We start from the raw sequence: 25,174 nt of genomic DNA, 5'->3' as shown, positions 1-25,174 counted from the left end.
GAGGCCAATTTATAAAATTTTAATTTGGCCAAAGGGTATTGCCTCAAAAAAAGGTGTCAGCAAAGGTTTTACTGAACCACCTTCGCTGGCAAGCGTCTTTAAAAAAATATTAAACATGCTTCAGGCAGCTACTAACTAATAAAAAGTCATTTTTTGTGATGTGATAGCCTAAAGGTCTGCAATTACTCTTCCAAATTATTAAGTAAATAATTAAAGAATTAAGTTAAACAAATAATTGTAATTTCTAGGCTTAGAATTTATGAAATATAAATGTAAAACGAGCCAAGTACAGAAAATTATTTTCACAAATTTTGGCCCTGGTGTCAGATTTGAAAATCTGCTAAATGAGACTATGAACAGAGCACAAGTTTTATGTTCCTGTGTTCTGCTACTTCCTCTGTGATATAGGGAAGTCTTGGTTTCCCTTTAAGTGTTATGAGGAAGTTTGTATGTGTGAAGAATGTCCCTCCAATGAAATAGCGCTGGTTATAGTTTAGTTCTTACCTGTTCAGATGTGCAATAAGGTAGCGCAGAGTCCTGTAGTTGGCTGCAGGCAGCTGGCAGAGTAGGTCTCTGATCTTGAAAATGACTCTGTTCAACTGGATGCTTGGCCCACCTTTCTCTCCTGGTTGGGTGCTCTTAAGTTTATCAGCCTCCTCCACAATGACCCTCTGGCACTCTTTGGCCAGGCCAATAAAGTCGTTGTAGAATCGATATTGGATCAAAGGCTCTGGTAACTGAGTGAAACAGCAATGTTTTATAACCTTATCAGTAGAAAATGTACAAAAAAACTGAATAAAATGTTCAATTCAATTAGGTACAATTACATAAGACTTAAACTTATAAGATCAGCTTAACTTCATGTTGATTTAATTTACTTGTGCAGTACTTTATACCACCATATGTAAAAATACAACAAAGGTTGCATAACAGTTGTCAAAAACATGACTACTAAGTTAGAATTTAAGACCCACCTGTCTCAGGTAGAGTTTGAGGACATTGCTGATGTCATGAGGTGAGAGTTCAGACAACTCAACCAAGTCCTTTCCATTTTCAAATGCCTGACAGAGCTTCTCAACGCGTGATTTGGCACCATTCACACGATAAATTCCCTGTAAGAATAAAACAAGTAAATAGCCGAGGACATGTTTAATATGAAATAAAACCACAGAAAAATATATAAACCAAACTATGGTATTTAAGGAAACGTAACAACTTTCATAACCATAAAAAACAACTGCAAAACAAGATACCAGATAAAGAATCTGAACTCCACTATAGGCATCATAAAAAATAAATTAATAAAAAAAAACCACCTACCTTGATGTTGAGGGCCCGACTCTCAATCTCAGATGTGCACTTCTTTATAATAAAGGGGATACCATCTGAGCTGTTTTTTGCTGCTTGGGCAAAGTCAATACCAAACAGGTGTAGTCTGCCTTGTAGCTTTTTGTGACCACACTGGATAGCGAGTGTTTCCAGACACTTCTTATGGCAAGCCAGAGAGCACTGGCAAAGGAAAGGAGACAGTGAACATTCAATGAAGCAGTACAAAGTGGCAGATTTCTTCATACTTGTTTTTGTTTTTTTTTACTCAAACAGTTACGAGACTTCAATGCTTTATTAACACCAATACACAACACCATTATCATTTCTACAGCTAATGAAAGAGTATATGTAATGTACCTCCTCACACTCCGCTCCGTGGAAAACAACCAGACTGTCACACTCTCTGCACTTAGATGGGGCTCGTAGTTTTCTTAGCTTATGGGTTTGAGCAGCTTTGGACATCTGGGCATTTCGGAAGGGGCCAGGAGAACTAGCCGTCTCTGTCACCATCTCTGCCAGACCTAAAAATTTGAGCAGTTAATAAGGAAAGTAAGTAGCTAGACAGGTGACATCATGCTGAGTGAATACTAGTAGGGAAATTGAGCATTGGTGATTAGAAATGTTACTACATTTTATTGGGGTTTTCGCACAACATAAAGGGTAGCTTGAAGTAGTTTTCCATTTATTTTATTCACACATTCACATACATAATTCACAGCCCGCTTCAGAAAATTCAAAGGAGTTACAAAGCCATGAAAAAAGGCAAACAAACATTTGCTATGTAGGATCAAACAAATAGAATGGTTGTTGTTGAAGTGTTTTATGAATAAATTGAGAAGTCCTCGTCATGCAGTTTAGCACACAGTAACATTTTAGGTTAAACAGAAGAACTGTTCAGCTGCTTCAATTCTCAATGAGAGCATAAGCACATTGACTGGGAAAGGTCAACACAGATACAGGAAGTGTAATTTAACACCATACGCCAAGACTAACATGACCCGCATCTGTACAGATCCACTGAGTGTAAAAATATTTGATATGAGCAAAAAACCACAACAGATACAGACTAGCACTATAATGCTACGTATTATGCATAACATCTGAAATTATGCAATAGCCTCTGAGTCCTTCTCCTTATTTTCTTCAACTTCCCTGTTATATAAATGGATACACTGGCTAGCTTTGTTACTGTAGACACAAGCTCAAAGTTTTTATACACGAGTATACACTTGAAAAATATACACAAAGCACAGTCACAAAGACAAAATGCACACACAAGCAGACCCTTCTCACCATTGTCTGAGGGGGATGGTGGCTCCCTCTCATCCAAATCATCAGCAGAGGACATGGTCCCAGTGGAAGGAGTTCTGGGCAGCCTTCGCTTGAAGTCACCTGCACAAACAAATGAAAGTCATGTGTACATTTAGTGTTAAATATTTCATAGCTTTGCATTGTGGCACGGAGTTTCAGAGGAAACTCCACAAAGATAAGAGAGGAGTGCAGTGAGGAAGGACTAAAAAGATCATAATAAGATGCATCCTTAACTTTGTATCTGTTCTGTTCTTCTCACTTAAATGTTTTTCCTAAAATTATTTATTAATCTCATCTGCACAAATGTTTCAGTTCCCTGCCACATGAATTTATCATTTTCATGTGTAAATACTGTCCAGACCTTTAAAAAATAATAAAAAAAAAACAATTAATGTGAAATTCTCTTACCTGGACTGGCAGTAGGAGAGTCCATGGACCTTGACTCGCTGCTGCCTCCAGCACTCTCCGAGTCACTGCACATCCCACCCTGGCTTCCCTGACTACTAGAGGCCCAGGCTCTCAGTGGTACTTGGCTTTTCAGTGCTGCAAAAACACATACAGACCACTGGTCACACAAAGACAGAATAACAACAGAGCAATGCAGCTTGATGCAATCGGTTTGTTTTTAGAGATATTGTTAGCATCAGTTTTAGTTATTTTCAGAAACACGCGGCCACACAGATATTCCAGCCTCATGATGAGTAACCAACACACAACCCCAACTATTCTGACTTTAGCCCTGAGAACATTTCCATGACTCAGAACATAGGTTAAGTCCCTAAGTGGCTCATACAAATACAGGTATGTTTGTAGGCTTGTTGAACCCATAGATTGCTGTGAGCCGTTCAACCTACAGCAATAGTACCAATCATTCTGGGCTTTGTTTCAAAAATAGTACATACAGAAATTCACATTGTAGTAGGAATATGTACCTTGTATGTCTGTGCTGCTGATGGACCTTCGCTCACTTATCTTTGCAGGTCGATGTAGGGGATTGTCCACTTCATCTCCGCTCAACACGTCACCAGAGGTGATTGATGCCTGCGACAGGTTGCCATGGGAGGAATGAGTGCTGCCCACTGACCTTTTGTTGAACATAAACCTGGAGAAATGAAGTCAACATTCAAGGTTTTGTGTAAATATAGCTGTATTGCCCCATAGTTCAGCATTACTATACTGCAGAGTGTGTATCTGCTGGGGTTTCACATGACTGTTGATGAACACCAGTGACTCAACAATTCTTAAACAGGAATTGAAATTATTGGCTTTCAACTTCTGCTAAACAACTTATGATGCCAACTTGTAATACAAAGAGCACAAGCATCTGTCCATCCATTATCTATACACTGCTTAATTGTCACTAGGGTGGCGGGGGGCTGGAGCCTATCCCAGCTGACTTAGGGCAAAGGCAGGGGACACCCTGGACAGGCTGGCAGTCTAGAGCACACCAATCTTGTGAAAAATTAATGACATAACATCTTTTAGTCTGCATGATACCTGTGTTACTATGATACTTCACTGCAATACAGGTATTTTACATTTTCTGTGTACAGTTTCTGTAAGGTCACTGCAATATGTAGTCGCCTCCATTATTCCATGTAAAAAAAAAAAAAAGAAAAGACCACTATGCTCTCTGTCCATTAAAGACGTCTCAAGGTTTTGTAATTCTGTAGCTGTGAATAAATGTAGATTGAAGACATACACATGCATCTGTTGAATTGTTCTAACTATCACAGCTTTTTCAGAAGTCAGTTGCGCCATAGTCGAAACTAAAAGAGAAGATTGGGAACAGGAACAGAAACTGAAATCAGCTCCAGCAGCAGACTGCTACAGCATGAACTGTGATGTTACACATTTCTGTGACTTCCCAATAATGAAGTACAAACTTGGCTCAAGTACTAAATTTACATTCTAGCCATAAAGACATTTTTTAGTGTCAACACCATTCATTTTCTCTTTACAGGAACAGGAATAGGGCTACAACATAACTTATCGCACTATTGAAGTAGTACTATAACACTGAAGTTAAGAAGTATTACTAATTTTCTTAGTCATAATGACTGTGTGTGAGAGAAGCTGATTCTGACACAGCTTTGACAACTTAAGTACAGTGTCAGGAAAAACTCCAAGCCAGAGCACAACTCTCACGCTTGCAATCTTTCCCGCTGCATTCAGCCTGCGCCACAGAGATTTCCTGAGGAAGGGCAAGAAATTCAACACGCGTTCTGTCTCCTCTAGATTCCCCCTCTCTCTCTCTTCCTCCAACTCTGACTCACTGTTACCTTTGCTGAAAGAAGAAGTGAGCAACTTCAAAATGGGTGGGAACAACGAAAACATATTTCAAAACAGTTCTCTAGAACTGAAGTTAAATCCAAAATGTTATCAAACTACTACTGCAACTGCACAAGCGCAAGTGTTTGTATCAGGTAGGCTCAGTTAACACTAACTGTCTAATACTATGACAGCATGTGCACCAATCTACCCTGTGACAACTAATTTTAAACTACGATATACCATTAAAAAAAAAGAGGATTGCAGGCAGATTTTAAAATTTAAGTGTTGGGAAAACCTGCACAGAACTAAGGAGCTTTGAACTTTGAAGATGTTAATTTCATGTTTCACAGAATAATTTTAAAGCCACTTTTATCAGTGTCCTTCCTGGTCGACTAACAATTTAGGAACTGTTTCCAGAAGGTGAGTGTGTATTCATAGTTTCTGATACCTGGTATTGTCAGAGGAGATGGAGTCTGAGTGAAGGCACTCTTTTGGCAGATTTTTCGGCAGGCTACGGACAAACTCAGCGTAGCATTCGCCTGGGTAATACAACTTGGCACTCTCACTCAGGGCTTGGTAGTGGGCAGGTAGTGACACAGTCTGCGCCTGCTGCATCTGAAACCAGTTCACTGTCACCTAAAACAATACAAACAGATTATTTAATAAAATTGAATGACTGAATCGTCAAATGACCCACTGACTGCCTACATGAATGAAAAAGTAAATCTGCAAATGAGTACTTGGTGATTGTAAAAGGATAAAAATGCACATTGATATAAACATGAATATATGTATAATCAACACTTTACATATCATGTTACCATTTAAATCACTCAAAAACTTTAAATATGTGCTATTGTTCACAGTTAGTCATTATAATAAAGGATGTCTTAGTCAAATTGAAAGCAAAACCAAATTTTCATCACGTGTTTTAGTATTTGCTTGTGGAACTATAAATTTGTTTACAATTGCACTCTACATTGTACTGGGGATATAGGTATATATTCCTCTCTCAGTTCATTGGTTTGTTAGCTGACTTATGAAATTATGAACTGTCTCTCACAGCTTTGAGGGTGAGGTCACACTGGAAGACTGTCTCTCGAATCTGACTGAGTATTGTGCTCTTAGCGTTGGCTAGATCCATTCTTCTGACGCCTGCGTCAGCCATACAGCTATGGTACTGGTCCTGGGCCTCCTCTGCCTGCCCGAAACAACAAGCATATGGATGTGAAAGCATTGCTACATTGTGCAGAATTCATTCTTCACACCAAATAACTGGTGTCACCAAACAGTGACACAAACTATTCTCCTCGTTTTCTTTTCTGCTGCTCACCTTCTGCAGAGCCTCTTCTTCTAGCTTCCTCTTCTTCTCCAGCTGTTTGTTCCCGGCATTAGACTGCTCCTCCTGGGAGCGGTTTGTAGATGACTGAGCCTTCTGGTATTCTTCTCTCCGCTGGGCCTTCAGCGCTCGAGCCTTACGCAAGGTTGCATCTGTCTCGTGCTGCCAACACCACACAGATTAGCCTCACAGCCCACGTGATTAAAATGTGACATAGGTGTGCAACATTTTAAGTACAATCAGATACACCTTTGAGGATTACACAGTAAAGTTTGTCAACAGCCAACATTGAAAAATTGTGACCTTATTAATCCATGAAACAAACACTACTTAGAGAAACAAGTCAGGCAGAAAAAAACTCACATCTTATAACTATTCAAAAAATGTATTCCTATATATCACTGATGACGCAAACTAATCTATTTTGTGCTTTTTGGTGGCTCTGGCTCAGGTGGTAGAGTAGTTGTCCTCTGATCGTAAGGTTAGCAGTTCGATCCCCCGTCCCTCCACAGTCGAAGTGTCCTTGGTCAAGACATTGAACCCGAAGTTGCTCCCAATGGCAGGCAGGCACCTTGCATGGCAGCTGCCTGCCATTGGTGTATGAATGTGTGTGAATGGGTGAATGAGAAAACATTGTAAAGTGCTTTGAGTGCCGCTAAGGCAGAAAAGCGCTGTATAAGTGCAGTCCATTTACCATTTTTCCAGACTGTAAGGCATGATTCTGAATATGCTGTGTATTTTTTTTCAATATCTGACAGTCTCCTGGCTATAACAGTGGCAACACTGACTAGTTTCTAATACCAAAAAGGTACTGGAAACATTGGGAACTCTTTTCATACCATTTTCTTTTGCTCCCTCTGCCACTGCTCCTTGATGTCTTTCCTCAACTTGTCAAGTTCATTCTTGCGGGCCAGAAGAGGCTGAGAAAAAAATGGAAGGTCAGCAATTGCACAGAGGTATTTCAAATGAGCCTTTAAAATAAATAAATAAATAAAAAGTTTAATAATCAAAAGCTTTACATAAAACAGAAGAGGCTAAAAAGGATTTAACTATATTAGCGTCTGTATCCCAATCAGCAGGTACTTGAACAGCAGAATATTATTACCAGCTTGAGGCCTTCAAGGAAACCACACAACTCTGTCAGACCCCAAATTTTAAAATTTGTTATGGGCAAACTTTTTCAACAAGGTCTTAGGTGTGTGCAAATTCACATAAGGTAAAGGGAGCAGATTACTAATTTTACTGTGGCTTCATCGTGGCAGTTTTACTTCTTAAATACTGTATATCTTAGACAGGAAGCAACAGTATTTTCACAGGTTGGCTGACATGTTGAAATAAACCAAGCAACAGATGTTTCTCAGATGCCCAACGTTAGCCACAGTGTGCTTCATTTTGTCACTCTTACCTGTATGAATTTATTGGCTTGAAGAGCCACTGCAGTTTGAATAAGCTGCTGGTTGTATTCAATGTCGTTCTTGAATGTGGAAACGTAGATATCACTGAATGGCATGTAGTCCTTAGACAAATGACATGAAGGAAAGCATGTTTGTGTACATTTTCCAACAAATATTACTTTTAAGGATGTAAAGTAACATTTTCATAATTATGACAGATACCAGAAAAAGTGGTTCTTTGGTTACCTGCTGACTGGCCAGCGTCTTTGCAGACTCCGCAATTTTAGTATAGCTTTTTGCATACTCAATATCTGGAAGAGAAAAAAAATGCACAGAAGAGTAAGGGACTGTTTATGTGACTGAACACAGATTTCACATTCATGAGTTTAATGTGATATGATTACATTCATTACATTACACACCCACACACACATATATATGATTTTTTTCCCCCAAAAATAACATGTAGGTAAAAGCCTTGTCCCCATTTTGACGACATGTTTCTTCAAATAGACAAAATGAACTGTACAAACAAAATGTGCATCATGATTCAGGGATCTATATGCCAAATGTTGTTTCCCAGGCCATTTTTCCATTCTATCTAGTAAAATGTCCTAATGCAGTAGTCCCCTGTTTGCAAGCCAGTTAGATGTCACAAATGTCAATGCCTCACCCATGGCTAGCCGTTTCTCCATCCAGGCTAGAAGGTCTTTAATATACTTGGACCAGGCCTTGGCATAAAGTAGAGCAGACTCCACACCACTATCATTCTTCAACAAGGTCAAATCAACTTCTTCCTCTCTTGACAGTGACACCTCTGGGCCTGTGAAGTCAACAGAGGAGACAAAATTACCAAACAAGTGGAATGGCCAAAAGATCCCTTTGTTGGATTGATGTATCTCAGTTCTACTATTCCAGCAGATGTGTGGGAGGCGGACAGAAAAAAGAATGAGGTCAGTGAAGTTTTCATTGTAGGAGGATATGAAAGTGTCCGGTATCTTTCTAATGTCATTATTTTCTTTTTACTGGTTATACTGTACAACTTCTCCTAGCCACCCACCATCTGATTCAACACAAACCTCATGTATTTCCATTGGCAGACGGAACTACTCTTCAACAGGCAAGGAATGTCAGATATGTGGACAGGGAGGGGAAACGAGCAACTAGTATGAAAAAAGCAGCAGAAATAACAGGGGTGGAAGTAGAGGTTTAAGGCGGGTCTACCTCAGGCATTCAAGAGTCCAAAGCTCAGCTAACTCACAACCTGACACTCTTAGGCTCCCTGGGCTGCAAAGCAGCCATTAAAAGCTTGTCAAAGAAGCCATTATTAGCTATTACATTTCAAGGTGAATTTATTTTACACATATATTAACATCAGAGATAAACAGAGAAACTAACTATTACACTTACCCACAAGATCACTTTTCCCCAAAACATATTCCTCAGGATCCACAAAGAGGTTGTCAAAAGACTGTGAAAAAGACATTTCAGATTATAAGAAGGGAATAGCAAGTATCCAATCAAAGTCAGACATCAGAAGCAGCTGGGCTTTCAACACCCCAATTAAGTACAGAAAGCAAGTCTTTGAAGCTTTTTTAAACAGGGGTGTGGTAAAATTGCTGCTTTAAGTGCAGCCTTTTGAAAGTTGACATGTTCCTAAATAAAGCCTTGACAAAAAAAATATCAGGCCTAAAAGCTGGGGGGAAAAAATGGCATCTCACCTTGCTTCTCCTGGGCTGGGGGATCCCCATCCCTGAGCTGCTGTCCACATCTCCCATAAGGAAGTCAGAAACTCTGAGGGGTAGATATATATGATAAAATACATGACAAAAGTGCAGCTTGGTATGGTCAAAACTGCAATCAACTCTGTAACAAAGTGACACTGAAGCACTGTATTTACAAGGATTCAAAAACAAAAAGCAAACCTATTATTCTACATATATAATGGGTTATCAAGACCAACAAGATACAGTCTGTTGTCTAAAACTTTTTTGGCTGTAACACAGCAAAGTAATAAAAGTGGTATTGAAAAGGCAAACAGCATTGTACTCACACATTGCCGAATGTGAATGCCAAAGTGTCAATGGATGTGTGGATCTCGCCAAAAACAGCGTTTTTGTTTTCTGGGTTCACTTCTTTGAAGTTAACGCCTGTTGAGGTAATAAAATAGACAAGAATTTCAGAATAAGATAAAATGGAATTTCAAACCAGCTTTTGTAAACTCAGTCATGTAGTTTGATGATGAGGTCTTTACCACCAATAGAAGAACCACATGGGCGATACATCAAAAGGATGACATACAAATGAAGCAAATAGCTAAATAACATTTTAAAACAAACTGCAATGTGTACTGCTTTCCCAGTGCAATCATAAGCCATGAAGAATACAGTTAACCGGTCGACTTTTGCAGGGGAGTTGGTTGTCACCTCTGCAAGGGCTAGAGTTGTTTTAAGTAAGTGCTGACATTCTTGATGACAAACAAAAACTCAGCTCCCCTAATCACTTACACAGGGTCAAGAGTCTTACAATGAAGGCTAAGAAAACAGATTTAAAACTACAACCATTAGAGCAGAGGCTGTCAAAGGTGTACAGTCTGTATGTCTTCCTGGCAAGTTAAAACTTCACTTTGGAACAGCTTCAAAGATCTTTAAGCGTGGACATTCAATAAATATTCAGAAACAATCCCAACTTGTCTTTACTTTGTTCAAATGTGTTCAAATCGCCTGGGCCATCGTGCTCACTGATCATGCACAGAGAAGGTAAACTATTCTTTGATTTGGGATCTACTGACAGCAAGAAGTCCTGTGATTTTAGAAGCTCGTCCAAGCTTGACAAATCTTCGTGAACACGTGAGCAGACCTTTCCTTCACACAGAAAACCCTTTACTCAGCAAGAAGACATTTGCAGAAAGCAATCAGAGGAACCAAAGCCACATTCAGTGAAATCCGAATAAGCTGAGTACTTCCTGTCTGCCCCGCAACAGGAAACACTCACACAGCTTGAGTTCTGTGACATGTAACACTATAGATAACCATGACAACACTTACCTTTTCTCTCTACCTCCTGACATCGTTGTCTAGTAACTGGGACCAGAAAACTTCGGCAAATTGGAGAGTGTGGAGTAAAAACCTCTAAACGCTCTTAGTTTCCAGACTGCTTTCTAGTTTTTGTGCTTCCATTTTCTCTTCATCAGAGTAAATTTGATCCACGTCAGTGGTGGATGGGTAAATATTTCCGAGCCTATGAAGAAGTATAGAAAGGTCATGGCATCCTGGATAGGGGCGTCAACCCCACTTTTCAGGGACGACTCTTGAGGATACCAAAAGAGAGGAGGTGCAGTGCGAGCTTCCCTGCCGTGCACCTCTCTGGCCCTGAATGCTAGCATACAACTCTGCACCGATTTCTTCCTCAGGACATCCTGTGGGTCTCATAACAATGATTCCAAAGCTCTGCCCCCTTTGTCGTGACTGAGATATGGAAACTGCATCATTCAAGTCCAGGGCTCATTGTTTTCTCACAGTTGAGCCTTAACTGAGACAATTAGTCCATTAAAAATGTCTTTCGTGTATCATTTTGTCTTGTTAAAACTTAATTTCTGTAGCATGGCGACAGCAACTGCTTCCATGTGACAGTGTTATTAGTAAGAAAAACTAAAAAAAAAAAAAATTGTATCTAAATGCATAAAATAGTATGCATTATCACTGAACGACATGCTTTTCTTATGTCACAAATTTACAATAGGTCACATAGGGACATGTTGCCGACATGCACATACAAGACTGACGGCAGTGAACAAATGCCCTCTGTCAGCTCCAAGCATATTCTCTAGACAAATGAGGACACAAAGTGAGGAAAGAATTTCTAAAGGGTGAGGAAGTTAACATTTTTATAGCAATGCCCTGCAGTCTTCAGTCAGGGGAGGGAAAAATGAACATTCTCTTCACTCTCTCAGAATGTGACCAGAAAAGAAACCTTGTCAGGGTCTGTTTTTAGCCAAATAAAAGCCTGTGAAATTATCATATTTGTTATGGCACATAAACAGAGAAGAAAAAACAAGTAGCAATAGCAGTCTGTGTCTAGAATGAAATCTCACGCATTACACAGCTAAGTAAAGCTGGGCATGTTCCTGACATTTTCAGGTTTAATAAAATTTGCCCACACTGTCAAATGAAAAACAATAATAGGAGAATAGTTTGAGTGGATACGACAACATTTTGAACTGGTTAGACAGCCATGTGTTTGGAGAGAAACAAAGGGCAGTAGTGAGGGAGGAGTTTTTTTTCCAATAAATTTTGGCAGCTGTCCAAATGCCCCAGGTGTCATGACCAAGCTTCTAAAAGAAACATGGGTGAAGAGACGACACACTCTGAAGACAGTGAGAAGCACAAGGCCTGTTATCATCCAAGCCTTTGAGTCTTCATCTCTGATGACTCACAGATTTATCTGTCTTTCAGCCTCTCCTTTTCAGTCCTCTTTTGGCTCACTGTCTGTGTCAGTATTGGGTTACCTACTGATCATTAGGGAGGGTGAGTTGATGTAAGGCACCCCCTTGTGGACAGGGAAACTCCTAAATCCACTACGTATGACACAAATGTATTTAGTGGTGCTAAATGGCACAGCTTTCCAGATAAGAACAATGGCACATTGCACTGCCATGTACAGCATCACCAGCCTTCTATCAGTGGTAGGGTGGTGCATGCATACCTATGTTCAGTTTTAGCATACAAGTAGATGAATATCTTGGTGAGATTGTTTTCTGATGAGTAACAATGCCATCATACTCACAACTTTGGACAGAAAAAAAAAGGAAAGGAAAAAAAAAACTTGATGAGCTTAATTTTTGTATTAGATACCAACTCCAACAGGCAGCTCTGGGATCTGAACATTCACCTGATACAAGTCCTTTCTTTTATTGTGTTTAAAAAATCTGTACACCTGACCCTCCTCAAGTCCACAGACACTAGAAATGATATGACTGAAGAACTGTAACTTGTTTTCCACAATTGCATTGACAAGAAAGTGCATTTACTGTGGCCTATACGTACTCCACTTAACAGGGACAGCACCAAGCCCAATCTGTTATATCCGATTGGCACATCCCTAATTATAATATCAAAAAGTCAGTTTTGTTAGTACCAGTTGAGGACAAGATTTTCAGATACTTAAAATATTGTATGAGTTTAACAGGGTTTCAAAGAAACATTTGTGTTTGACTGCTGCATAAATATAGACAAATGACAGAAAACTTTAGGTGTAAGTCAGTGTGAATGGGTTGCTTGTTGTCAGGCAGGTGTCATTCTTTGATCATGTGACTCAAGTTACAATGTGTCCCATTAAAGTTCAGTCTTAACAATGCAAATATTTCCTTTGGTTAATCTTATTATCTTTTGTTTCCTTGTTACATTCTAAACATTGCCAAAGCACCACTCAACAGGCCACAGATTGCAGAACTGCATTCTGAAGCATTCATAGGGAGTAAGTCACAGCTCAGATGTTGAAATAGAGTAGGTGATCTGTCAGACAACCAGACACCTCACATACAGCAAAAAGAATGAAGACACATGGATGTGCTTGATCAACAAGCAGCCTGCCAAGAGGCCTCTGCAGACGCTGAAATATGGAATGAAAATTACAGCCATGTAGTCGCCACTGTATAAATTCTTGTGTGCAAGTCAAGTGAAGAATTACACTTGCAGTGGATCACATTTCAAGCAGATGAACTTGTGAGTTTCCCCTTCTTTGTGTTCATTTAGGGCACGGGAAATAGATCAGTTGCTTGAGGAATAATTGCTTCTTGCACTGTAACCTTTTAGAAACATAGCTTCAAGCCACCTTCAACCAGCAGAGATTAAAAGAATATTCCTGAAGGGTATTTCCAACACGGGTCTGTTATGCTGACGTAAGCCCTTATCTTGAATCAGTGATGCAACAACAAGATTTCATGTCAATACATTTAAGAATTGTCTGGGTTCATGTGTGTCTTCACCTGCATGTCTGTGGTTACCCAAGCATGCATCTTAGTAATCACTGACCTTTGACCTTGGCAATGACCGTGCCAGCTGCTCCTAGGATGTCTACCGAGTTGAGGGTCTGGTGTTTCGCAATGACAGCCTTGAGGACACGCAGTAATTCTGTTAACCGTTCCTGCACCACCTCTTGAAGACCTTCCAGGTTTTCTGGGGAAAAAAAAAAAAAAAAGTAGGTCAGCCAGGCGAAGTCATGTAAGTGTCAAGACCTTAACAAGACTAAAGCAGTCAAAGTTTGCAGTCACACATATTTAACAATAAAGTCACCACTGCACTGCATGTTGAGTCACAAGTAAGCCAGTGTCAAATTCATTCTTGGCATTTCTTTTGTCATCATCACCAACACTTAGGGTAAAACATGACAGCAAAAAAATAATACAGTACATGTTCTGTTATGTTTTGTCTCTGTCTGTAGTTGTGCTTCCACTAAGAAAAGTGGAAGAAAGAAACAGTTGCGGTTGAGAGACAGTGACAAACTGTTGCATGAAACTACTGTGACGCAACTTGCTTCTTCCGAGCAGTGAACACCATGAACAACGGAAGAGGTGTGTATTGTAAATAGGTTAAACTCTGAGTCCCGGCTATAACATTCACATACAGGTTAAAAAGGATGAAGACAAACATTGTTATGTGCTTTTTGTGGTCATAAGTGAGGCGGTGTCACTGATGAAGGATAGAAAAATGAAGTTTAGAAAGCTTGTAAGTTACCAGTGATTTAAATTTACTGAATGAAAAAAAAACTGTGTTGCAGAGTTACCATAAACTTGTAAAATGTATACAAATCATAGATCCTCAATGCAAAAGAAGAAATAAAATTTTGGCTGTGACTGAACACTGAAGGGACACACATGGTACCAATTATGCAATCATATATTTTCTCCAACAGTCAGCAGACAGTGGGAGCAGTACAGTTCACGAAGAGCTCGCAAGAAGATTCCAATGGCAGTGAGGTTACAGAAGATGACAGGAGGAGGAAAAGAATGTAAGAAATGCATTTAGAATACTCTGTCCGAATTTCTAAACCACAGCCTATCAGTCATTTTGCTATGAAAGACATCCCTTTGCTGTAGAAAAAGACAAAGCAGTGAAGACTAGTACCCCTTTTTTTCATGCGTTTCCCAAAGAGTTTTTGCTGGACATATATGCTCTTCTTCTTAACTCAATAGCTGCTCTCAATATTCTAGTGTTGCCTGTGTTTTCATAAGTCCTACAGAACTTTTCAAAGCAGTGCTGAAGTGTGTTTTACAGCTAATTGAGGTCTTTGAGCAAAATGAAAGCCAGCATAAAAACTATAAAACATGTGACACAATGAACTTCTGAAAACACCAAAGCAGCAATAGGAGAGGAACAGTTTGTCTCCAGGCTAATCAGTGGAGGCTCCACAAGTTGGCACCAGACAATAGGTGAGTTCATGTCTAACTCACTGTTTTGGAAGAAGCAGGGGCACTGGCTGGAAACAGAAGAGTCATCTGTTCTTCATCAAGGCTACCCTACCAAGCAGCAGGGTGAGACGAGAGACTGAATTTATTGGAACGTTAAAAGGAATTACAGAGGGAGTGAAAATGAGAGCCTGGGTCTGTGAGCGTATGTTACCCTTTCCACTGCTGTCCCGTTCATATGCATACAGACACTAAATCAACCGTCTGGTGTTAAATGCGGTAGAAGACACATTATCAGCAACTGAGGCACAAGCCCTGGTCATCTGTGACACCATTTCACTAATGATGGGAGAAATAAATAATAATAATGATGCCAAGCAAGAGACGCAAGATAACACTACTGGCAAGACAAAGAAGGGCGTTTCTTAAATAATTTCATTTTCCTAGTCAGACACTAAACAGTCTCTGTCCCCTGCTTTCATCCCAAGTTTAAAGAAAATGTGTCCTTTGCAGCAGGGCGCTCACCTGCTCACTTGCCCCAAGGTGAGAGGTCGAGGACCCTGCAACACATGCTTTAAAGTCCACCTCCCTACCATCACTGACAATAACTCTTCATGAAGCTCCCACCCCTTTCTTTTAAACCTCCTGTGGTCATCAGGGTATTCATGGTTAGCTCACTGGCTTTTGAAGATTCTTCTATCAAAGACGTGTGTGGGTTGGTTATTAGCATATAAGAGCCAGTCCTAATGAGGCGCACACCTGAGAATTTTCACTTAGCATTACACAAGCGGAGCATGACTTTAGTAACTGCTATAGAATCACAGCACAATTGTAGGTTCAAATCACCCATTTCCTTTTCCTCTGAAAAGAATTTAATTACACTAATGTATTCTTCAGAGTAGCAACGGAGGCACAAATTGCAAGAAAATACCAATAGCTGTGATGTTGTGGCAACAAAGAGATGTCCTAAGCCAGTCTGCTGGACAAGAGTTTAAGCCAAAAACAGCATTTTTTCATCTGTTGTTTGATACCCACTGCCAACTGTCACAAATGCAGCACTGTGCAGGGATAAAGCAGTGAGTGGCACAAACAAATAAATAGCAGACAGCAATTTCAATTAATGACAAACACAACGACAGCAACCTTCACCACACAAAGACTATATTTACACTATTGAGAGCAGAGCTTCATGCATCTATTCAGGCAATATTTCCACCACACTTCTAAGAGGGGGGAAAAAACACATACTAGAAAACATTAATTAGTTTATTACACATTTGGAAATAGAATTAAACATTCAAACTACTTTCAAGCTAAGTGTGCACATGTGCTTACGTTTCCCATGTGTATGTCAGCCTAGTCTGTGGAGGCTACTTAGATCACCTTTAATTCTTCATTTTGAAAGCCCAGATTAAAAATATTAACAAAAAAATGTCAATTTAAAAGAAGAAGCAGGAATAAAGTTATTAGAACAATCAGGACCATTGCTGCTCTTTTATTCATGTGAAACATCCTGTGCTTACTGCAGCGTAGGCAACTGAGAGAAAGCTGGTAAGAATCAGTAGTGAGTGGTTTTGTCACAACAGTGACATCAAAAAGGGCACTGGAAATTTGCTGGTGATTGTTGGTTCCATTCCATTGTTTTGGTTGAGATAACAGTGCTGGGGCAGAGAGCGGGGCCATATTGTTTAAAGGAAGACCCCCTGCCAACGCCAATGCAGCACAGATCTGCTGTGTCTTTCTTTACAGTGGTGAGATGGGATGGTTGTCCCAGCCACGCTTCATGCTCGGTCTGCTTCATTTATATTCTACAACATCAAGACCTCATTTCCTTTTAGGAAAATAAATTTACTATGAAATAGTATTGTACAGATCACAACAGTAAGTATTTTTCTCCTAACTCAAAACAAGGAAGGGCAATGAAAAACAACACATGCTTGTGCGTATTTAGGACACTGAAACTATAACAGAAAATTAACAAAATAATTGCATTTATTTATTTTTTGACAGAAAACTGGATTAATTAATCAAGCTCTGCACATAAAATTTAAGCTGGAATGTTGTAGCAACGCCATCAACTGCTGAAATGCTTCAAGTCTTTCTGATACACAAATCAGTTGTGTCATATTAACAAGTACAGTAAGGGATTCAGCTCTGAATTTACTGGATACTTTTTATTCAATTTAACTTTGAATATAAAAGTCAGGTCTCCAGTATTTTTTTTTCTATTTACAAAGATTTCCTCAGTGTTCCAATATGTAAACACAAAAAAAACTATACCAGTGGAGGAATTCAGAAGACACTCCAACGTGTCTAGCACTTATCATCTAATCTCTAGTTTGCAATGCAACACACATCAGGTAACCGAAGAATGATGGTTGAAATTTCCATGATTGTAGAGTTGAAAAGATTAATGAACTAGTGTTGCATCACCTTTGAAGTGAAACTACCAAAAACGAGTGCATTTGCATTTATATAATGTTGCATGTTCTTTTCAACACATTTCCAAAAGTAAAACATTCATATAAAGAATTACAAATAAACCATTTTTGTTCCTAAAATAAATCTAGGTTCATCAAACTGAGGCACCCCTCAAATTATATCTTGACTAGAGATACAAAGACTTGGAATATGGTTCAAAAAATCTGTAGATTTCAAACCATGTCAATTACAATAAATTCCTCTAGTGACCAGTTTTCACAGGAAAAAAGGGGTTATTAATGTCAACAGAAACTTCTCAAACCAGTCATCCAGAATAATCCCACTCTTTGCAAGTCAGTCTGTATGGTCACTATGCTGAAAACAGCCATAATATTTCTAAATACTAAAAACTTATATTGTTTGGAGTATTGCTTTTAAACAGTTTTAAGTGGGGACTCTACTTTAACGAAATGCAGTAGCTCCAACATTTGCCTTTTAAATTAATGTTGCCTGTGAAACAGTTGTGTGTGTGTTGGGGGGGTCCCATTGTGTCCAACAAAGCTCATTGTGAGTCTGGTGCAGAGAAAGACAAATCTAATCCAAATCTTCAGGTGGCCTGACAGAGGTTACAGCCTCTGCTCCCCCCACCGATAACAACAGGCAATCAACTAGCCCGTCTGGACACGCGATCTGCTCAACATGAAACAAGCCTCGGAAGCTCTGGTGACACAGTGCTGCTTGGGAAACAGCTGCAGGGCTTTACTGAAAGACCAAAGAGGCTACGTTTCTCCTTGAGCATTCCTCCTCCTCTTTACTACAAGAATGGAGGGTGACACATTTACAGCTGTAGCAAGCAGATGATTCTCAGATTTTCAGTCAGTTGTGTATCCATCTACCACATTCCACACTGGTGACACGGTATTTCCTGTGGTGATTCAGTCTTCACCCCAAATGAACCCCTCAAAATGGGAATGGCCACTTTATGTCCCTCCCAAAACAAGTTTAATTAGAATTATTTACAAATCTCTTTACTCACAAACCATAAGTCCAGAAAAAAAAATCACTGTACTCACTGTAACAGCGTCTGCTTGCATTGCTGAACTTGCTGCAACCTGATCTGCAACAGGTGGAATTGTTTGGTCAGGATTCCATCTCCAAACACTAATTTTCCCCTCTGTCTAAACAAACGCAACATTGCTGGGTGCCTCTCCGTCTTTCTCATGCCTTGTTTGGAGACAGAGCGTACCCCAGACATTGCACAGAGAGTCAACAGCAGGCACTCCATAACCAGCTACCTGTTCTAAGACTATTAAGCCCCTTTCAGAAATGCAAAATGAAACATTGCTGAATTCGTCAATCCGTTAAGCGACGTCACTGGAGTCATACACATACAGGTCACTCTTCTGTTAATGTTCCTCATGGTTGCATTCAGATATGCCCACTACAGTACCAAATTTGTCATTCAGGTGAAACTAGTCAATACACCAAGTGATTCATGGTACATAATAATGTAAGAAGAGACTAAAACCAGACTAATAGCAGCTGATCAAAGTGTCCAAAGAACTAACTGCCCCGTTTACCTCTGATTGCTAAACAGTGAAACTGAGAGCTCAGAACTCAACTGAAGGACGGCCACAATGTGACAAAATATTTAACTGCAGCTGATGTGACTCTGTGTGACAGTTCACCTGTGTGAGGTGAACAAAAGTTCACAGTGTGACCTGCTGTTTTATGCTGATTGGCCCATGAAGTGACGGTTTTAATTACTACCTAATTAATGAAGTCTCTACTATATATGCGTAAATGCTCTTTCTCTTTGGAGACACTTGTGGATCTGTCCTGTGTCTGATGCTGCAGGTAGTCCTAAACAGCTGGAAACTAAACTACTCCTGTGTGTGTGTGTGACAGCTCATCTGTCTGATGTGAAGACATGTAGCCCGACATAGTGCGATCTGCTGTCGGATCCTGGTCCGGACTGATCCGCTCTCCATGCGCTCTCTTGGCAATAATTTATAAGTATAAGAATGTAACGAGTTACTGGTGCTGTTGCTCAGTGTGCAAATGCGCACAACTCTCTCTCTCTTTGGAGATGCACAAATAGATCCTGCTACTGTCTGATGCTGCAGGTAGTAAACTAACTCAGAGCCAATAGTTCTAAACAGCTGGAAAAAGTAAACTTCAGCTCTTCATGATTTGTGAGCATCATTAATCCTCAAGCTATTCTGTATCTGTTGTAGACATTTTATTTGGTTGAGTAAAAGAAATCATAGAGCAAAGTGTGTGGGAAAAAAAGTGTATAATACCTCTCAGTGATGTTTTCAGAATAATATTGGAGCTCAAGTGTGGAAGAATTATTTTTTAAATCATTTCACACAACTAAAAGTACAGCTGTTTGTGTGTGCCTGTCCGTTAAAGTGACGGTTCTGTTCACACTTTTGCCGTGTTGAAAGTGATACTTTTCCGATGTAACGTGACCAAGGTTTGCATTCAGACATGACACCAACACGTTAACTTGAAGTCAGATAAACGGAATGGAGTGCATGTCTGAAAGGGGCTTTAGTGAACTACATTCTGTGAGATCTGGACTTGAATAAACACACAGCATATCAGGTGTTAGCTCCAATAGGAATCTGCGCACAGATTGTAGTCCAAATCACAGCTTTTTGGAGCACAAAGAAACAAATCTACTTTGCATTCCTGTATTACTTCTACGCAATTTGACAACAGTAATTAGGGTTGCAGTTACCAATTACTTTCATTATGATTAGTACTTCAGTTATTTTTACTATTATCCAATTTGTTTAACATGGTCATAGAAATGACCATCACAATTTCTGAGAATGTAATGTGACATTCATATTGCATGTTTTTTGCCTGAAAAATGACTCAACATGATTAATTAACTATTTGTTTAGCTCATGCTAAAAGCATTATTTCAAATTACGATTTCCATTTGAAATCGATCGATTGTTCAACTCTGGTTGTAATTCTATTAAGTCAAAGAAATGCTGGTGTTGTATCTAAACATACACATCTGCAGTTGACCTGACCTGCAGAAGTTCCTAGTACAAGGCTTTGCAAAGGAACCTCCACCTACCTGAATGAGCGACGTCCCCTGCTGTAGCATGGGAATGTTTGCTAGAGCCTACTGTATTGTGCAGGAAAAATAACAAATTCTTTGAGATATGAAACACAAAGGGACTGTGAAATTGTAGGGATAGGCACAATTGTGTGTTTCTTGAGACTTTTAATTCAAAGCCACACAAACATAACATCAGTTGTTTTTGCTACTCTGCAACAAAAAAACAAGAGCCTCACTCACCAAACAGTATCAGAAGCCTTGGCCCCCTACATTGCAAGTCTGCCCCACTGCTGTAAATTTCAGCAGGCCGCCTATTCACCAGCGGCAGCGTCTCCTGCTAGCAGGAGCTCCAATGGGTAATCCACCCCTTGCCATGACCAATGTCCTACACAAACATCCAGAGCCCATAACCATAAATCCCACCCCAGGAAACACACCCCGACCACAAGCTTGCACAAAAACATCCTTCAGCATCACAAGGGAAAGTTACTGCCCAACAAATCTCCTCTTTCTTTCTCCTAAGAGTAGCAAGCCATTAAACCAATATGTGCTAGATTTCAGCTTCTCTCTCAGTTGGAGGCACTACCTGCAAGTGGCCCTTCAGCTGGCACACAGGCATCTGTATGAGATATATTTGTGAAAGTTAATGCTGGAAATATTTTTACCAGTGGTAATACCTTATGACAAGTAACAGGGTATTAAACTTAAAATGTTGGAAACTGACATAATTCCACAATAAAATTATAGTGGGAACATAAATGCTAACATTTACCCTGATAAGTTTACTGAAGGACGTGGATCTTTTTCAGTTGGTTCCACAGAAATGTTGTCACTGTCATGTAATTGCAGTACAAACATTTTTGAACAGACAGAAAAACGAGTTCATGAGTAAACAACTTTGTGACAACCAGTATTAAGGTAAACAAGTCCCTATGAAAGACGACCCAACGCTTTCTGAACACTTTAATCGACAAACCCCTCTCTTTCTGACAACAATGCAGTCACAGACTGGTACTGTGAAACACAAAACAATGCAGTTTAACTGGACTACAGCCAGATCTTATCAGTGTCATGATGACACCAATAGTTGAAAGAAGCCAGTCTTCAGATTGGAACAAGGTCGTGTTAGTCAGCTAATCATGTTCTTCCTCATTTAAGAACATTAAATGCTGCTTCTTACATAGGACTAAACTGTGTGAAGAAAAATTCTCTGCAGAGTAGCTCCACAGTTTATCTGGAGCCAAACCAACTGTACAGTGTACTGTACACTACACATAGAGCAAATAAGCTTTTAGCCTTATGATCTGTCAGTATCCTCTAAAATGTTTGTTCTACCTTAAAGTGGACCCGTCCAAGTGTAAAACTCTTTTCTACCTGAGGCTAAAAGAATGAAATACATAACCAGGTTCTCTTGAGGAATGAAATCTTAAGATAAAATTATTTTAGACGCCATCCTGATGGCTATCCATGGCTGTAACAAGAGACATTTAAAGTTAAAACCTCACCCTGTTCAGCCATGTTGGCCTGAACACAATCCATTTCTTAACACACATTCCTAAAATGTTTGAGCCTGATGAAGGGCAAACCTCTGAGACACTTGGAAAATTTGGGGGAAAAAATGACATTTTAGGAAGAAATCCGCAGTTGGCTTGTTTCTTCATGGTCACCAAAATAAATGCAAAACAAACTTGAGTAATCAGACTTATTGCTTAATATATAAACTTGAGGCTACAGTTTAATGTTGTTCACGTAACAATTTTGTCCTGTGTAATTCAGTCATGTGTATACGAAAATAGGTACTTTTCATAACTTCCAATTCTCAATTTCAAAATAAGAACCAACCTTGACCACATTGCATCTTGTAAAATGCAAATAAAACAACAAAGTCAAAGTGAATTTATTTTGAGAGGCTTCATAGTCAATGTGCCTCACACCTACCATTAGTCTATTGAAGGCACTATAGCTACAAGTGAACATTTGTTCTAAAGGAATGCAGAGTATGCAGGAGTTTGGGGGGGATGGGAGGGGGACAGCAGCTCGGCTGTGTGTAGAAGACTCCTTTTTCATACCGATTAAAACCATTAACTAAGCTGTCTTCTGCAACAGAATACACACTCAAATAAGAAAAATGTCCTGACATTTTTACTGCATGTCTCTTTTCAGGACTGGCACTGAAGTGCTGCGCAATTACTACACTTGTGCTATGACAATGAAATGCTTGTAACACTGCCATCAAGGGGAATTTAAACCTCTCTCTGTGTGCTTGGGTAAAAAGCAACAGAAATATTACTGTGGTTTGATGCCTCACTACACAGTTGGTTTTTCCTCTAAGTTTTTTTTTACAGGTTGTCCGCTCAAGCCATGCTGTTGTTTTCTCTTGTCTCTGCTACACTATATGTTGGCATACTGACATGTCAACACTTAGGTACTTACCATTTTGTAAAATTGAACCCAAAAAGGATGGTTTGAGAATCTGATCATAACCATTAACATAATTCTAAGGTATAATGCAGAGGGATAACATATAAGGTTCACTGATCAACTGTGTGCTGTTGGACCCTGGGAGTGGATGAAGATCATAGTGGGATAAAACAAGCATACGGATAGGGGTCACCTGCTCAGTCAAAACTCATACAGCCTCACATTCTTTGCTAGGATTACATTCTTTGACAGCTTGATTTTTGTTAGGCCACAATTCCTAAACACTGTGACTGAAGGCTCTGTTATGAGAGAAAGTGTAACTCTAAACCCCAGTCTGACCTTGGTGAATCTATAGGTGTGAAGCTGTGGGTGTGAATGCGAAGGGTCTATTTAAGTCAAGCTTACTGTCACCGAAGGATGTCCCCTGTGGGTTTCAGTCAACCAAACGTGCTGTGTGTAGGTGATGCCTCCAGCTAAAAACTGGTTGGAGCTCTAAGGAGAAAATTAAGCATCTTCTAAGCTAAATTCTCTAAAGTTTTCTGTGCATCAGAAGCTATGTGAGGGACATTGACTCAAATCTGCTTCACTGCAATGGGAATAAAAGCATGCGAGATCTCCACGGGGTACATGGCTTTCAGCAAAAAAATTAAAACAAAATAGTGTATCAGTTACACACAGCACTCTGGTGACAGACCTTTCCAAATATGAAAAGAATAACAGAAGAGTTGATATGTGCCTTGCTAACCTTCTCCCTAACTCCCTCACTACCTTATTTCTGCTGCTTCCTTCAACCACAGAGAGAGGCCTGTTGCTGTGAGGCTGTTTGCCTTTTCAAGCGAAAGACACAAAACACAAGCTGCTAATCAATGTTTGTTTGTTAGTGCATTATACATCACTGGTGTATTGTCTCTCTTGGCACTCTGGAGGGTATGACTGAATGAAGCCATGACAAACATTAATGGAAAAGTAACCCATGACTGAATGACAGAATGTCGATCCCAGCAATGTTGTGTGTGTCATGTCTCAAAAGGGCTACAAAGTGAGTCCTATGCACAATTTTTCTTGTTCGTCTATTAGACTTATACTAAAATAGAGACATACCCTACTTGAAATCAGTTTTACACGCTCTTTTGACTGTTATTTCGTCCAAAATGTGAAACCTCCCTGACAAAATCTGACAAAAAAAAAAAAACTAATTAAAAAAAAAAACAAAACATGGCATTTTCAATCCAAAAACAGATACACACACATGAAGGTGGACAAGATGCTGACATCCAGAGATAAGTTAGGATTAGCAAATCCCTATCATGGAGTCATGTAGAGCAAAATAACAAAAAACCAAAAAGCTTTTCTTTTCTATTAAGCAAAGCCTGGATGACATAAGCATTCAGACAATTCATATTTAACGTATAAATTTCATGTGTTGAACAGCAGTGTTTGAACATGGAGAGAAAAAAATGACCTGTCCATATACATTTTTTTTAAAAAAGGTAATAATTTTTAAAGGTGATAAACTATTTCAGCAATTGGCAGACAACTGCCAGGATTGCTGTTTGAGTAACAAACAATAGCTGAATTCATTAACAATACTAAGGATGTACACTACATGGGACTACTACAACGCATATTTTAAAAATACATTTTTCACATTTTGTTTCACTTTCTTTCTGTTAATGTTTGGTTTGGTGTTACTATGAGTTGCAAATCATAGCTCATTTACATCTAGAACTACTGACTAATATGTCTGATTTCTGTGACCATCTTCATCACTTTTTTATTAACAGTTTGCAATAAAAATGACTCATTGTTTACTTTTGAGTGAGCAAGAAAATCACACTTTGGTGTGCAAGCATCTTGCTTGTGTTACTCTGTCATTCTGAATGTGTCAGTGTCCAAGAAAAGAGCAGCAAAAAATAGTCCACTAATCCAAATGACATTATGGGGTCATACGCTATGATTTCATCCCACCTGCTGAATAAAGACCATTGTTAATAGGGAGGCAAATACCCCGGATGTTTTTGTGATGGCTCAGAGAAACACAGCACGACGCACGCCAAGGCTCTCTCACAGAGGCCTCACTCCTCCAGCTAGAGGAATGGCTTAACAACTTACTCCCACTGCCTGACCTACAGTAGGACCCCAGCCTGTGCGTATGTGTGTGTGTGTGTGTGTGTGTGTGTTTTCACAGTACTGCAGAA

The 25,174-nt window shown here is 39.6% G+C and overlaps 1 protein-coding gene across 3 annotated transcripts in view; it reads right to left on the bottom strand.

Annotated features, from left to right (window-relative positions):
* LOC103353950 (rho GTPase-activating protein 29-like) overlaps nt 1–25,174 on the bottom strand; it is a 36,847-nt gene that overhangs the window by 2,988 nt on the left and 8,685 nt on the right. For 2 of the 3 annotated variants that reach the window (XM_008277154.1, XM_008277155.1), the window contains exons 5-22: nt 13,680–13,823; nt 9,701–9,797; nt 9,369–9,441; nt 9,058–9,118; nt 8,321–8,470; nt 7,894–7,958; nt 7,659–7,769; nt 7,093–7,173; nt 6,248–6,415; nt 5,978–6,115; nt 5,363–5,550; nt 3,573–3,742; nt 3,049–3,183; nt 2,623–2,721; nt 1,687–1,850; nt 1,321–1,509; nt 975–1,112; nt 505–737 (exon numbers count right to left, since the gene is read on the bottom strand). In XM_008277154.1, coding sequence (XP_008275376.1) covers nt 505–737; nt 975–1,112; nt 1,321–1,509; nt 1,687–1,850; nt 2,623–2,721; nt 3,049–3,183; nt 3,573–3,742; nt 5,363–5,550; nt 5,978–6,115; nt 6,248–6,415; nt 7,093–7,173; nt 7,659–7,769; nt 7,894–7,958; nt 8,321–8,470; nt 9,058–9,118; nt 9,369–9,441; nt 9,701–9,797; nt 13,680–13,823 — 2,404 coding nt within the window. Of the gene's footprint in view, nt 1–504; nt 738–974; nt 1,113–1,320; nt 1,510–1,686; nt 1,851–2,622; nt 2,722–3,048; nt 3,184–3,572; nt 3,743–5,362; nt 5,551–5,977; nt 6,116–6,247; nt 6,416–7,092; nt 7,174–7,658; nt 7,770–7,893; nt 7,959–8,320; nt 8,471–9,057; nt 9,119–9,368; nt 9,442–9,700; nt 9,798–10,694; nt 11,140–13,679; nt 13,824–25,174 lie in introns of those variants that run through there. The other variant, XM_008277156.1, reaches the window with a different exon arrangement.

This window comes from Stegastes partitus, unplaced genomic scaffold (assembly GCF_000690725.1).
Source record: "Stegastes partitus isolate 25-593 unplaced genomic scaffold, Stegastes_partitus-1.0.2 Scaffold90, whole genome shotgun sequence".
NCBI classification, from domain to species: domain Eukaryota; kingdom Metazoa; phylum Chordata; class Actinopteri; family Pomacentridae; genus Stegastes; species Stegastes partitus.
This window is presented reverse-complemented; position numbering and strand designations above follow the sequence as displayed.